Source organism: Rhodamnia argentea, chromosome 6 (genome assembly GCF_020921035.1).
Source record: "Rhodamnia argentea isolate NSW1041297 chromosome 6, ASM2092103v1, whole genome shotgun sequence".
Lineage (NCBI taxonomy): Eukaryota > Viridiplantae > Streptophyta > Magnoliopsida > Myrtales > Myrtaceae > Rhodamnia > Rhodamnia argentea.
Window position 1 is genome coordinate 9,255,023 of NC_063155.1, and position 14,270 is coordinate 9,269,292.

At 40.5% G+C, this 14,270-nt stretch overlaps 2 protein-coding genes and 2 long non-coding RNA genes across 4 annotated transcripts; 2 read left to right on the plus strand and 2 right to left on the minus strand.

Moving 5' to 3' along the window:
- The first annotated feature begins 3,444 nt into the window (after positions 1-3,444).
- Positions 3,445-4,925, plus strand: LOC115741529. Its single transcript, XM_030675497.2, has 3 exons — positions 3,445-3,976; positions 4,134-4,288; positions 4,558-4,925. The coding sequence occupies exons 1-3, from the start codon at positions 3,649-3,651 to the stop codon at positions 4,672-4,674; spliced, it is 600 nt and encodes a 199-aa protein (XP_030531357.2). The 5' UTR covers positions 3,445-3,648; the 3' UTR covers positions 4,675-4,925.
- A 742-nt stretch (positions 4,926-5,667) lies between these two features.
- Positions 5,668-6,987, minus strand: LOC125315397. Its single transcript, XR_007198643.1, has 2 exons — positions 6,762-6,987; positions 5,668-5,941 (listed from the first exon to the last, which is right to left on the minus strand). It is a non-coding gene; the product is annotated as an uncharacterized LOC125315397 (long non-coding RNA).
- Positions 6,988-8,318: 1,331 nt separating this feature from the next.
- On the plus strand, positions 8,319-8,524 carry LOC125315396. Its single transcript, XR_007198642.1, has 2 exons — positions 8,319-8,368; positions 8,401-8,524. It is a non-coding gene; the product is annotated as an uncharacterized LOC125315396 (long non-coding RNA).
- Positions 8,477-11,471, minus strand: LOC115741530 (LIM domain-containing protein WLIM1-like). Its single transcript, XM_030675498.2, has 5 exons — positions 11,079-11,471; positions 9,743-9,839; positions 9,615-9,649; positions 9,401-9,490; positions 8,477-8,979 (listed from the first exon to the last, which is right to left on the minus strand). The coding sequence occupies exons 1-5, from the start codon at positions 11,217-11,219 to the stop codon at positions 8,794-8,796; spliced, it is 549 nt and encodes a 182-aa protein (XP_030531358.1). The 5' UTR covers positions 11,220-11,471; the 3' UTR covers positions 8,477-8,793.
- Between the last annotated feature and the right edge of the window lie 2,799 nt (positions 11,472-14,270).

The following is a 14,270-nucleotide window of genomic DNA, read 5'->3' on the forward strand; positions in this document are numbered from 1 at the left end:
TTACTCTCTCACTCACCCATTTCTACCCCCATCTCTCGAGAAGATGGGGAATCAAATCCCTTGCCTCCTTTTTCTCAAGTGAAAAGGGCGGCCACTCTTCTCAATTGAAATGATACATTTACTCCTTGATCCTATATCGATTCTTTATCCTCCACCCTCCTCCTCGCTCGATCACGCCACGGGCTCTCTCTCTCTCTCTCTCAACCCCTTGACAGCATTGCCGTTGTTACTTGAGGCCGCCTCCAATCCCCCTCGCTTCTCTCTCACGGTGCTCACGGCTTGCGGCCACGAGGAGTCGAGCTTACAGAAGCTCGAGGCTGGCGATGGTCCGAGATGATAGCGGGCTAGGTGAAGGAGGCGGCATTTGACCGCTCACGCAGCAAGAGAGAGAAACCCGATGCTAGGAGTCGTAGGTTCTTGCTTGATGAACAGCAGTTCGGGGGAGAAAAATTGCAAATTCTTGAAAATGAATAGGGATGAAAAGGAAGTTGCAATTCTTTGAAAATTTGCAATTCTCTTGTCTAAAGATATTGTCGATCTCCGGTCAAAGCGCATTGATGGTGGAGGAATGACGAATTTCAATGATAGATCGAGGGTGATATGATAGAGAATTGTCTCACGTATACCTCTTGGCTCGCAAGCCGGGCGGGGGCCCTTGATTAAGTCTAGTGACAAGGTGGATATTGCCCTTATTTTTTTTTCCAAATTGATTAAATCTTTGAAATATATTGTGGTAAATAACAAAAATAACGAGTTAAAATTTTGAGTTCGATTCACTACTTAATACTTTCTTTACCTCCGAGTCTTTTTTTTTTTTTAAGTAGCACAAATACTGATACGGGACACGATACGGCACGTCGACAAATCATTTCTCAAAAAATAGAGAATTTCAATAGGCTGCGACACGTTGCATATCAAATGTATATTTTTGTATATCACGATAAATTATTATGAATGCATAAAAATATCAACGGTGAATTTCTTTTTCTGTTAGGGATTCATGTTTAGATATTTTTTAGGCGATTTGGGTGTACTACTTTTGGAAAGGTTGGGTATACATACTCGATTAGTTATAATTTCACCCATAATTTAATGAAAATATTTTAAAAATTAATTCCCGTGCGTGTCAAGATTGCATTTCGGGATGTTGGATTTGCATGCCGTCTGCGTGTTTAGAGTCTTGACCACTTGTTGGATGTCTGACAAATATTGGCCACATGTCGATCGCGTGTCGGACGCGTGTCGTGTCCGTGCTTCTTAGGTTGTTTTACACGTCATGTCTGAATTTTGTACGCCTCGAAAAATTATATAGGAAAAGTTAATTCGAAAATTTATTGTACTGAAATTATCTAAAGATCATTTGTCATGGTCAAATGACGTAATGTGATCCCGTGGAGACATAATTGCAAAAAGCCAAAAAAAAAAAAAAAGGAGCTAAAAAAAAAAAAACAGAAAAAGCAAGATCGACGTACGCGTTACGGTCTGCACAGTGCAACGTTTCCCATGTAAAACTAGAATCCTAGTACTAGTAACAGTAACGTATCTTACGTTTACAGTTTTTTTTAAATTAATTTGTTAATGATTTAACAGCTGTCAAGTGTTTTGTTTGAGTAACTCCTCTTCCACGTGGCAGTCCCCACAGTCTTCTATGCGACGGTGGTGACCGGTGACCGTCCCACCCCGTGACCGACCAGCACAAATAAATCGAATTTTAAGTTGGGTTAATATCATGAAATACCCCAAATTAACTATGATAAATTTTTTTCCAAATTATTTTTTTGACCACGAAAAACCTCAAATTGGTACAATTGTGACAAATTTACCATAAACAATTTTTTTATCACCAAAAACTCTAAACTGTTACATTTGTTGTAGATTTACCCTAAATTAATTTTTTTAATCACGAAAAACCTCAAATTGGTATACCTATGACAAATTTACCGTCCGTTAAATTGAGTTGATATAATGAAAAATTTCAAATTGGTACCCATGTGACAAACATGGGGTAAAAATCTCAAATTAGTAGTACACTTGTCAATTGTGACGTATTACTCAACTTAGCACTTTGTGAGTTACATTTAACGAAAACTAACAGAGGATAAAATTATCATAGATGTACCAGTTTGGGGTAAAATTATCACAAGTGTATTGGTTTGAAATTTTTTATGATTAAAAAAATAATTTAGGGTAAATTTGTCACGGGCGTACCAATTTGGGGTTTTCTGTGGTGTTAACCCTTTTAAGTATTTACCAAGAATGTTCAACAAGATCTTAAGTTTCTACATATACTAGTTTTTTTTTTCCATTCAAATACATAAATTAAAGTTTGTCTGAATTCCCCAAAACACCCCTCAATTTAGATTCAATCCCAATTTTGCTCCGAACTCTCTTATGTTATTTTAAAAAAATCACAAACTTCCACTATAGTCCTAAAATCACCACTAATTCTTTCAAAATTATCAACGTCAAAATTCGCGTCTTCCCCGGCACCCTTGCCTTCGTATAGAGTAATAGCGACCTTCGAGCTTTGATAATCTCGAAGAAACCAGAGTCAAGTTTTCATACGCGGGATAGGTTTGATATTAGAGTGAAAGTTGACAACATTCTTTCAAGCAAAAAAAAAAAAAGTTCGGGATAAAATTGGTAATGAACCTAAAGTCGAATATTTATATTTTTTCTTCGGAAATTAGGACCTGAAGTTTTTTCTTTTTTTGGAGACACCATCTTTTCAAATGTTAATCAAGTTGTGCACATTTTTTTCCATTTATTAGTTGGGGCAATAACTTCAACCCAAGTCTCCACGCAAAGGAGCCAAGAGGGGTGCGTCATTTTGTGTACTATCTTTCTGCATTTATACTCGAACGACTCTTCCATGGCGAAAGTGACTTTGATGGTGTAAACTTGTGTGCAATGGCTAATTAGGGTTTTATGTCCGGACCCATATGAAATTTCAACACTTTGGAGAACAATGTAATCTCCATTTTGCTGCTTAATAAGCGACCCGAGTAGCTTAACTCTCGAAATTACTCCGCCCCGATGCTGGCGGGCTACTCAATTCACGAGCACGCTTGTTTCCTCATTCGGTATCCAGGTCCGGGTCGCAGCACTCGACGTTTTTCTCTGGACTCATTCCGGGAAGCATGTGGTTTTTGGTGATCGGGGCATGTAATTATTCAAGACGCGTGTCGAGTGGTGATGATCGAATCAAGAAGATGGCCACACCGTTAAGCTTATCAAAATCGATCCGCTAGATTGATTTGTTAAACGGTATATCGGACTAAAAATTGGAATCTAAATTAAGGGTGTCGAATTACATTCTAAATTAAGGTAGGCAAATTAAGTCAAATTTTTCATAAATCTGGCATGTTTCCAAAGAATAAATCAGGCCATTTAGTATTGCTAGCCATTTGAAAAAGGTGGGTGGTGGGTGGGGGGATTATAAAGAGCCTTCATATTACTCTGACCACCTCCTCCTTCTCCTTCTTCTCTCTTGTCGCCACCGTCCATTCTCTTCCTGTCTTAGCATATCCACACTCCCGTAACCCACCTCTGCTTCCAAGCTTTTGAAGCTGGTTCTCGTCTCGCTTGGCAAAGAGAAGGAAGAAGCAGGAGAGAGAGAGAGAGAGAGAGAGAGAGAGAGAGAGAGAGATGGGGAATTGCCAGGCCATTGATGCGGCGACACTGGTGATCCAGCACCCATGTGGGAAGGCAGAGAAGTTGTACTGGCCCGTTTGCGCCGGCGAGATCATGAAGATGAACCCCGGCCACTACGTGGCTCTCCTAATCTCCACCGCCGTGTGTCCGCCGCCGCAACCACCTCATAAGAACGCTGCTCTTGCCAAAGAGAAATGCTCTGCCGCCGCCGCCCCCGCAGCTGCGGCCGATAACAATTCTGTCCGCGTGACCCGCATTAAGCTTCTCCGGCCAACGGATACTCTTGCTCTTGGCCAAGTTTATAGGCTCATCACTGCCAAAGGTTCGAGTCACTACCTACTCGTACACCAGTTCTTGTGCCAGTCTTGTTTTGGTTTTCTGAAATTGAGTGCGCCTGGTTGATTTTCTTTTTCCCTCTTTGTGGCTATAGCTGAACAGATGCTGAGTGTTTCTATGTTTTTGGATTTCCTGTTCTGTAGAGGTTATGAAGGTTTTATCGGCTAAGAAGCATGCAAAGATGAGGAAGGGCCAGCATGACATCAAGGTGGAGCATGAGGAGAAGCTGTCTTCATCTGGGTTGGAGATAATAGCACCGAGGAGATCTGATTCATCTGACCCAAGGAAAGAAAACCAGGTAGGAATTGAAAGAAACAGTGCCATCCCACTCTTCAGTATGTACAAAGAAAATCTCCAACGAAAGAAAAGAAGAAACTTTTTGTGATTCCAGTTCAAAGTTTTGTTTTTCTTTTTGTCTGGCTCATAACTTCTGGGTAATAACTTGTATGAGCCTGCAAAATTCTGCTTGAAGAAAGCTTTGAGTGAAGTACCACAACTCAAGAAAGAGTCGTATGCGTCCTTTCAGTCTCTTTCTCTTGTCAATGATCATCTGTTGATGGAATTTAGGTGGCGAGACATGAAAGACACAGGCAGAAGACAAGTACGGCCTCAAGTAATTCAGCTGTTAACAGGCCAAGAACGTGGCAACCCAAGTTACAGAGCATCTCTGAGGCAGCAAGCTGAAGTTTTTCTTCTGGATGTTTGACAGATATGATTGATGAGTCTTGTGGGTTCTGATAACTCTGCTATATGCACTCAATGAGTCTTTCTTCGTATAGTGGAAGTTCAAATGTTCCCCGAAGAGAGAGAATTCATCTTGGAAGTGTTGATATTGGCCAAATCTTTTGCTTGTATAGAGGGGAAAAAGATGAAGCAATCCCATGTAATCAATTTGCTGCTCTTATTAATGAAATTTGGGCAGGATTACAATTGAACCAAGATTGACTGAGAGCCTGGATGACATAATCTTCTGCTGTCCTGTACTTGTTCATTACTCCACCTCAGGAGCCCGTTGATTTAAATTTTCTGATTCATGTCAGAAAGAGATGTACTGTTTTGGCCTTAATGCAAGAAATAAATACATCATTCTACCATCAGCTACTACCACCTCTTTGATGGATGAAAATTATTCACCACTCCGGCCAGGAAAAAGTTTGTGAAAAAGAATACAAATCTAACCCGACTACGAGTTTGGCTGATTGTGCAATACTACACAAAAACCAAAGCCAGTAAAAATGCAAGAAGCAGAGTGATTGAGAGGTCTATTCGTCCATCAAAAGAGCATAGTCAACAGTCCTCTCTGACGCCTTCATTTGAACAGAACTCGAGTTTGAAAGACCACCTACACTGATGCATCATGTGTATAGAGAGGTCTATACCCTGTTTTTAACATAATTTTGGGTGAAATGATGAAAACAGGGGAAGTGTTTCTGTCGGGTTTCATTTATAATTTCCATTTCCAGATGGGAGTTTGGGACCAATGGGCATCCAAAGCTTCTCGGAAAAAAGCCAACCTGAGCAAATCAGATTGACCCCCTATACCTTAACCCTAGGGAGAGAGAATAATAGTGATTATTTGCTGTCCCTTCTCTCAGAGCTTCATAATTGAATTGAATATTACCTTTGCCTAATCCTATTTGGGACCACAGTTCCCCAACTCCATCATGCTCCTAAATCACCAAATGTAGCAGGAATTTTATTCTCTCTACAAGGAATTAGGCGAGCATTGTAATCCGAAGCATCCAAACAAGTCTCTTGAATAAAACAAAAACCATGTTTTAGAACTCTCTGCAGGCTCAAAAGGGATGACGGGTCATGCTTTTCTGCACTTGAATCAATTCATGCATTGTTCGCAACTTGCAAGCATGGCTTGTGTGACAGTGCTGAGAAAAAAGGGGTTACTGGCTGGTTGTCCCTTCGTATCCTTCTTTCTCCTTCATAATCTACAAGACTTTAAAAGAAAAGGTAAAAGTTGGAAGGCAGAATCAAGGTTATGTGCGAGGAACAAAGTGCATTTGTCACATGAAATATCACACTCTCCCAACAACATGATTAGGGTCAAATGTTCCAGGGCCAACATAAGAAGGAAGAAATCATTTGACCACTCCATGCTCTTTGTGGGCATGAAAAAGACAGCGGCTACCTTAAAATATAGTTTCTTTTAATCATGGTTCAAGCCCCTTTTTTGACTTCAGGACAGCCATCAGATGGCTGCTAATTATATTTGGCATGCCTGTGGTGGCAGAATACATTGCTTCCCACCAATTGAAAAACCCATAATGCCTCATCTTTCTTTATAGTTCTCTCATGGAAGGCAGACTAATTTTACTGAAGATTGGAAAAAAGAATTCCCTTTTCCCTCTTTTTAAGAAAGAACATGGGTTAATTAGTTTCTTGCTTTTTCACCAAATAAAGATAATTTTTTTTAAGGAGGAAAAAGAAGAAGAAGAATCCCTTCACTTCAGTGCCTTTTCAGTGAACCAGAAAGAACTATGAAGTTTATTAATGGAAGCTCTTGAATAGGCCAACCACAGCCAACTCACCATACCAAAACACTTGTGCAAAAAACAAGAGAAATGGGAATTAAGAGTATCACAAAATGGATCATAAAAAGAGTTGCAGATTCAGAAATCTTTCCAAGTGGGCCTTTAACCGCTGGCGTTTTGCACCAACTTTTGTGTCATATATCCTGTAAAACTTTGTCTGCACTCTAATCAATCATTGAAGAAACACAAACCAGGGCTGATAAGTTGGGAAAGGATCATATATACTTTGCTGTACTTTGATGGAGCTGGATGTGGTGTACATGTTCTCACTTGTCAGGATCTCTCTCTCTCTCACACATTATTATGGAGATAATTCCCAACTCTTTCCACAAAGCATTTCAACGACTTATGATTCTTGTCAGTTTTGAGTATGAAAACAAATTTGGGTTGAGCTGACCCCCTTCAAAAACTTAGCTTCAGAGATCATCAATTTGATTGAAAGTAACTGCACCGCAACCAACTTGCCATCCTTGCATTAAATTTATGAAAGAATAAGCAACTGCCTAAAGTTATTGCAGCCCAGCAAATGTATTTTCAGATACACAATGACCAATAGTCTCCGAAGACACCAGCTTTCATATTAAAAGTATTTGGCTTTGAGTTGTATAGCATTAGCAAGATGTAACATCCAAATTCGACCTTCAAGGTCACCAATTTTCTTCTTTCTCCATTGTTATGTATGAGTAGAAACATCAAACTTGGGTGATTGAGACATGCCAACACACATATATACTCCTTTCCCATCGCTTCGCAATTAGAAACTGGTGAAAATTGCAAGCTCCGATATAGGAGGGAGTATCTATGTGAGATGTGTCTAATGAGGAAGTTGATAGATTTTTTCGAGCCAAAGAAGAGTTGATGCTGAATTAGCGGTTGAAGTTGACACGGTGCCCTCGGAGGCAGGGAACTGACAGTGACGGAACAGCCAGAAATGGTACCGAGATGAAATCAAAAGATCTTGGAGTGCAATAGAAGACGCGTGGGCGAGGGTGGCTAGTGATATGGATGAACTGGGTTGATGTTATTATATCTTCCCAGCGATAGCTCACCTATTGTCCTCTCATTTGGTGCTTGAACTTATCTGGAGATAACTCACTCCAACTCTCTCTAAGTCTCATTTCTTAAACAGGGAAGAAAAAGTCATTCCTCTATGCATAATTCAGCATACTCTCAATTCTATGACCAGAGTAGAAAGATAGAATCTAACAAGGAGAAGCAAATTCTCTTTGTTTAGAATACAGGAAGGTGGCTGTGAAAGGTGGTAGTGGAAGGATGGGAGTGATCTATGCCGAGAAGTCGAGCTTGTGGGGCGGCACAGCACCCACAGTTCGCTATCGACCTGACCTGACCTGCTTAATGGGAGCTGGATTTACTCTGTATTTGACTGGAGGCTATTGAATATGTTGCGGAGTGCGGAAATGTGTGGAATGGATTCATCACAAATAAACTATGTGTCATCTACCTTTCTTCTGTAAGGATGAAGGTAACATCAGTGAAGCAACTTAACTCGTGTTCTCTTTTTCGTTTTTCCTTCACTACCGTCAGACAATCACAGTATGACAACTGAATTTGTTGCTTAATCCTGCCAGGGTATTGTCGACGTTCCTAGACAATCCAGTTCATCCACAAAGACATCTGTTTTATGCACAGTCGCCAGAGAATAGCAATCCAAGTCAACGTATGGCTGCATCAGGAATACAAATTTTGCAAGCTGGCACATGGTTGAACACATGCAATGGCATGCATTACGCATGCCTAACATACCAATGAAACAAAGGAATAAGTTGCTATCAGATTTTCGGAGGGACAAAAAGCGGGTAGCTATTGACAAAGTCGATGGGAATGTGAAAGTCTAATTTCCAAGTGCTTGGCAAGTAGTACACCAGAGTGGATGAAATGGAGTTTGCAAATAAAGAGATGACTCGAACGTATGGAGAAGATTGGAAAAGAAAAACAAGAAACAGATTTGAATTTCCACTTAAAACCCACAAAAACAAAACCACACAAAATTTTGTTTTACTGTTTTCACTCGACAAACTGAGCAGCAAGTCTCCAGTATTTATCCATTCAGATCGCACACTCGAAAACTACAACAAACTTAGTTATCTCCATAAAATGGAAAATCAACACTCAACATTTTTGTATACCTTAGAACCAAATCTGCATCTTGCCGATGATCCATGATTTTTGACAAAGGAGACCGAATACTCCATTGACTTGACTATCAAAGTATGACTACTCTGCCCCTAAACACTCTTTAGGCTGTTGTTTCTTCATGGCTGTCGAGCTGACTGAAGTTTCCTTTCTCCTTGAATAGCTGATTGTGGTGGTGCCTGCAGTAGAGACGGTGCTCATGGGCTACATAGTTTGATGGACTGATTACGCAACCGCCGTGAGTACACCTGAAGCATGCTTTGTGATACGATGTGCCATCAACAACCACCTGACGAAGAAGCAGTCAGTTCATGAACACTGCTAAGGCTGATAAACTGTTAGGTTAAATTCAGTGTTTGTGGACACATGAAGAGAGATATAACTACTTATTAGTAACATTTAGAAAAGGCAATCTCATAAACGATGAACTTGACTCCGATTCCAAATTAGATTTACACAAGATAGGACAAAATTTACGCATGCACCCACACACAAGGGCTACATCTGAAACAGTATCAGATTAGTACAGCATATCATTTAGGAATTTCTTTTAAAGTGCCGTAAAGGAATATCGATGAGTAGGCCTTGCTGATCTTTTCAATAACAAGAGCAATAGTGAAATTACAAGGTTCAAACACTCGGCATGGCATAGATTGGAATTACAACAAGAAAGGTTAATATTGGCAGGAAGAGCTCCCTCCTAGATTTACCTTTTCAATGGGATAAGCAGTCTTCTTGCAAGAAACACACTTGTCTTGAGTTCCAGCAAACATACTCGAGACTTTGGCATTACTATGGCCCTAAACAAGTATGGAGGTTATTGGAAGCAACTTATAGTGATACTACAGATATCTAACTGGGACTAACATTTCAGAAATATCATGAACAAAAATAGTGAGTGAAAGATTGAAGATTGAGGAGTACCTGATCAGCAGATCTATTGACAGTTTTTGGAGTGCCTAAGGAAGAAGAATTTATCTATAAGCATAAACAGGGCTAGAGCAGCAGAGACACATGAATAAATGGGGATAGAAGCCATCTTTGCGGATTACCTTCAAAACTTTTATCCAAGCTCCCAGTCATCTTAAAGAGCTGATTGAAATGCGGCTTGCAATATAATACACCCTCGAAAGAGCAATAGTTACTCAACTGCAGAATGCAGAAGAATAAGAGAGTTATAGAGATGTCTCGCCTGCAACAAAATGCCTTCATGGGACACAAAACGCACATAATGTCTTACAAACAGGGTGATAGTTCTCATACTGAAACTACATGAAGACCCTAAATAATATAACTAGGCAAAGGATCCCCTTTCAGTACCAAGTATGCACTAGCTGAGACTAACATGTCAAACCCATATGATAGAACAAATTGCATGAAAGAGTTTCAATAGCATGTGAATGCCTGAAAGGTGAACAAGCAAGACCGTCATTTTCATCATAATCAACAGACGTGAAAACTGTAACTCAAAGGGGTTGCTCGAGTACTCCACTGATTACCTAGCATGTGTCAGGACAGAGGCACTGCCCCACTAAATTTGGATTAAGTAGGTGCTCGAAGAGCATTGAGACCTCATTGCCAACAACAACAGAAGAAAGGGAACAACATTGAATTCGTCTCCCTCTCACTCTCCCTCCCGTGGTGTCCTTGACCAGGCTACACCAGACTAAAACCTTTCTCTCTTAAATCCGCAATCTTAATATCAAATATCATAACCTATAGCTGATTGATTCTACTTTTCATCATTTAGTTGTTTTTGGCGAATTGATTTAGCTTCAGAGCGACAGCATCAGTAGGAGTAACGGATGATGCAAATCGGCCCTTAACAATGCCTTCTCGTCTAATATGCTATCCCCAATTTTAAACACTACCCACATAATGTATCCAGATTCAATGAAAAGAATCTACCCGGTTTTGACTACCCCCCGAAAAAAGATACCTGCGACCTTCTATCCAATCAATAACCTTCCGACAGCAGACTACAGTACTTTCAATTTTTCTTTTTCTTAAGGTGTTCGAGATGGAGAACAAGGTACTCATACATATGGACAAGCAAGACTTCTAGGGAACCAATAAATGCCGCTAAGGGATTGGCCATGGATGATGTTCAACAAAACTTCCATGGTATTAAATAACCGTGAAAAAACGAGCATTAACAACGCCAAAGATTACATTAAGCAGATCCACAAAACCATATTGACAGAATAGAATGAAGAAGGGAGATGAGGAACAAGGGAGAAGAAGAACAGATCAGAATAACCATTAACGTAAAAAAGCAAGCTTGGAAAGAACTTCATAGTCACAGACGAAAACATTCATGAACAGCATAACACTACAAAAGTAACAAAAGCACAGAGAGAGAGAGAAGAGAGAGAGAGAGAGAGAGACCTTGAGAGTGCCCTTGCAATGGTGGCATCTGAAGCAGGCCTTATGGAAGACCTTGTTATCAGCAGTGAGCTGATCAACCAGATACACGGTCTTATCACAGGCCTTGCACTTCTGGGTCGTCCCTGCAAATACCGTTGCCATCTCCGATCACCGCCACTCTCGCAGGCCCTCCTCTGAACGAAGCGAATTCTCAAAAGCAAAACCCAAAAAAAAAAAGACAATCAAGAAACCGGATAAGACCCTCTTCTTGGTGACTGGACTTTCAGTCCTCCCTCTCTCATCTATCTAGACTCCAAGAAACACCGGTGGCAGCGACAAACGAGCCGCCGCTCAATGTTTTTTCAGACTTCCGGACAAAACAAAACAAAAGCCGAAAAGAAAAGATAAAAATGACATCTTTTTCTGATATGTATGTCGATTGTCTAGTGCTAGTGGTCATTAAAGTAAATCCCAGTGGGGGAATGCAAATGATGACCAGTGCACCGAAACGTACACTAATGCCTTCGTTTGGCCTACTCCTCCCGTGGCCTTCCATCGAGAAGAAACTTCTATAATCCCGTGGTAATCACATGTATCTTACTATGATTCCAACATAAACTGACAACGCGGAGCAATTTAAGGAAAACTTATTATCGTTTTCATTCGACAGTCAGGACATCTTCAAAGGCCTAATTCCCGAGAAAATCGAAGTGTCAATGCCATCGGGCCGATCTTTGTCTCGTCTACACGCCCAACAACATTCGAATTTGCTGAATTTTCAATGCGCCGGTCATTCTCCTGATACGCAAAATCGATATTTCGAATGTTGGGATATTTTTCTTATAGTCTTCTTAGGGGAATTCGTTAGCAAAGTCATGTTAGAAACCAATGGATATAGGCTGGATGATGGCACACGACACTAGAAAACAGAAATGGAAAGTGGAGAGGGGAAGGGCATGTGATTCGGAGTAGATTATGTTGTTCTGTTTGTAAGTGATTCTCCCTTGTCTTGGGTCTTTTGTTCTCATGAATCCCTTGGCTGATGCACGATGCGCAGCTCGCGGCCATTTCAAACATTGAAAAGGAAGAAAAACCTCGCGAAACCTCTATAGCACCTCTCATTTGAAATGACACGATCTGTTCTTGAACTTTGAGCCCGATGAATATTCAATCTAGTCTCTAAACTTTCGATCTGTCCAATCTAGTCTTTCAACTTTTTGTAACAAAGTCAAATCAGTCTTTCAGTACTATTCATAAATTTTTATAACTACACTATTATTTAAGATTTAGAATACAATTTTTCTATTCAATCGATCTTCTAAATGAACAAAAAAAAAGCTATCTTTTTATTAACTATTCACCTAATTGATCTTTATAAATAATACTACAGTCCCAATTAAGTGCATTTTTGACTTATAGTCTCTATAATAGTAAAAGTATGACCTCGTTTAGAGTTATAAAAATTTGTATTCTTTTAATTTAGAAAGTAAGTGTTTTCATTTAATAACAATGTCAACTTGTCCATGGATTTCTCGTAGTTTTGTATACAAATAAGATTTTTCAAGTTTTTGTGCTTCGTAATCTAATTTTAGAAAAAAAATTGTATGTTAGGAAATTAAAATAGCAAGAATATCAACCCGATACAACTCTAAATGTGTATCTAATTTTTAGTATTACAGAGATCATAAGCTAAAATTATACATAAAAGAAAATACCCTAATGTTTATCAAGACCGAAAACACAAAAAAGTAAGACGAAAATATAGCTGCATTTGCTGATCTAGGAAATGGATCAAAGTGAAAGAATATTCTAAGATTCCAACGGTAGTGGTATTATGAGAATCTTTGACTTATTCATGAGCAGTCGAGGAATTAGATCGAATAAATTGAACATATAGGAATAGTTCAAAGGCAGCATTAGACGAATTAAAAGGCTGAAGACGACATTGCATTGCATATCGTGCCAAAGTTTATGGACTATCCATGCCGTTTCTCCGCGTACGGCCAGATCGAAAGGGAAGAGAGCTTCTTTTAGGAAAGAGACTCAGATCGGTGAAATGGGTTGCACTAGCAAGGCAAATGAATCGTTCTTTGAGCTAGAAAGCGCCCCGTCGCCCATCGTTTTCTCTCAATGTGGGGGAGGGCCCTCATCGAATGGAATCCGATTCCATACCTTTTTCTCCGTCACCGCAATGGGAAGAAAGATGGACAACCAACCCCCGACAAAGCCTCTCGTCACCTTCCTGCTTAAGGCAACGAGGTGAAAATCCGGCACGGTATTCTCTTCCCCTGTTTCATAAGTCAGTGATGAGGAACCACAAAGCGTGACCTGATGCCGTAACGACCCCAAATTTCAAGTCAGCTTATTTCTAAGGACTGTCACAATAAATATACGAGTATTGGTTAATGGCATTAGAGGTTGATGACGGGGAAACGCATTGTACTTGAACTCAATCCCGTTGAACCGAATACATAAGAAATTGGGACTAGATGAAGACGACGGCGACACGTGGTGGACTATCACCATGGAGGTGACACGTGGGAAGCCACATGGCGGCGTGTGGCGAGCGATAGTGCCACGTGTCACGGTGACACGTGGCGGGGTACGTGGCAAGCCAAGGTGCCACGTGTCACCGCCCACGCCAATCGACCTTCCTTGATTCCCCTGTAAATACCCTGACATCTGTTCATTTGGTCATTTGATCATCAAATCGAACCACCTCTCGTTACGACCATTACCTCCGACTGCCCACGCCCTTGCTCTGCAGCCGTACGCCTTCGCCGACGCCAAATTCCCAAGCCCGTCCATCGTCATCGCCGTTGTTTTTGTCGCCACCACTCATGGTGGTAACTCAAGCGGTTAGCGAGGATTTTATCAGAAATCAAGGCTAGTGGATTTCTAACCCGTATAGCCTATAGAGATTGACTTTAGAATCACACATCAATCAATAGTTTGGAAAGAACGTTTGAATCCATGAAATCATATTTGATATGTACGATTAAGATAAAGATATAAGTCAATCATCTGCATATCATTGAATTTTCTAAATGTATTGCATATGCATGTCATAGCATTTCATTGTGAGATGAGAGGATGATGCCATCGGAATTTCTACCGATGATGCTCCGCGGGAACCGATATGGAGATGGGGATGCCTTCAACAAGTGGAGATGTCCCTATTGTGTGATCTGGGGTGCCTCTAGAGTGAGGAGC

Bases quoted from the DNA above. Each gene is read 5' to 3' on its own strand.
- LOC115741529 (XM_030675497.2), top strand. From the start codon at position 3,649: ATGGGGAATTGCCAGGCCATTGATGCGGCGACACTGGTGATCCAGCAC. The intron at 3,977-4,133 runs GTTCGAGTCACT...CCTGTTCTGTAG, and splicing joins TAGGCTCATCACTGCCAAAG to AGGTTATGAAGGTTTTATCG. The intron at 4,289-4,557 runs GTAGGAATTGAA...GATGGAATTTAG, and splicing joins ACCCAAGGAAAGAAAACCAG to GTGGCGAGACATGAAAGACA.
- LOC115741530 (XM_030675498.2), bottom strand. From the start codon at position 11,219: ATGGCAACGGTATTTGCAGGGACGACCCAGAAGTGCAAGGCCTGTGAT. The intron at 9,650-9,742 runs GTAATCCGCAAA...CTTCTTCCTTAG, and splicing joins CTTGGATAAAAGTTTTGAAG to GCACTCCAAAAACTGTCAAT. The intron at 8,980-9,400 runs GTAAATCTAGGA...CTTCTTCGTCAG, and splicing joins CTGCTTATCCCATTGAAAAG to GTGGTTGTTGATGGCACATC.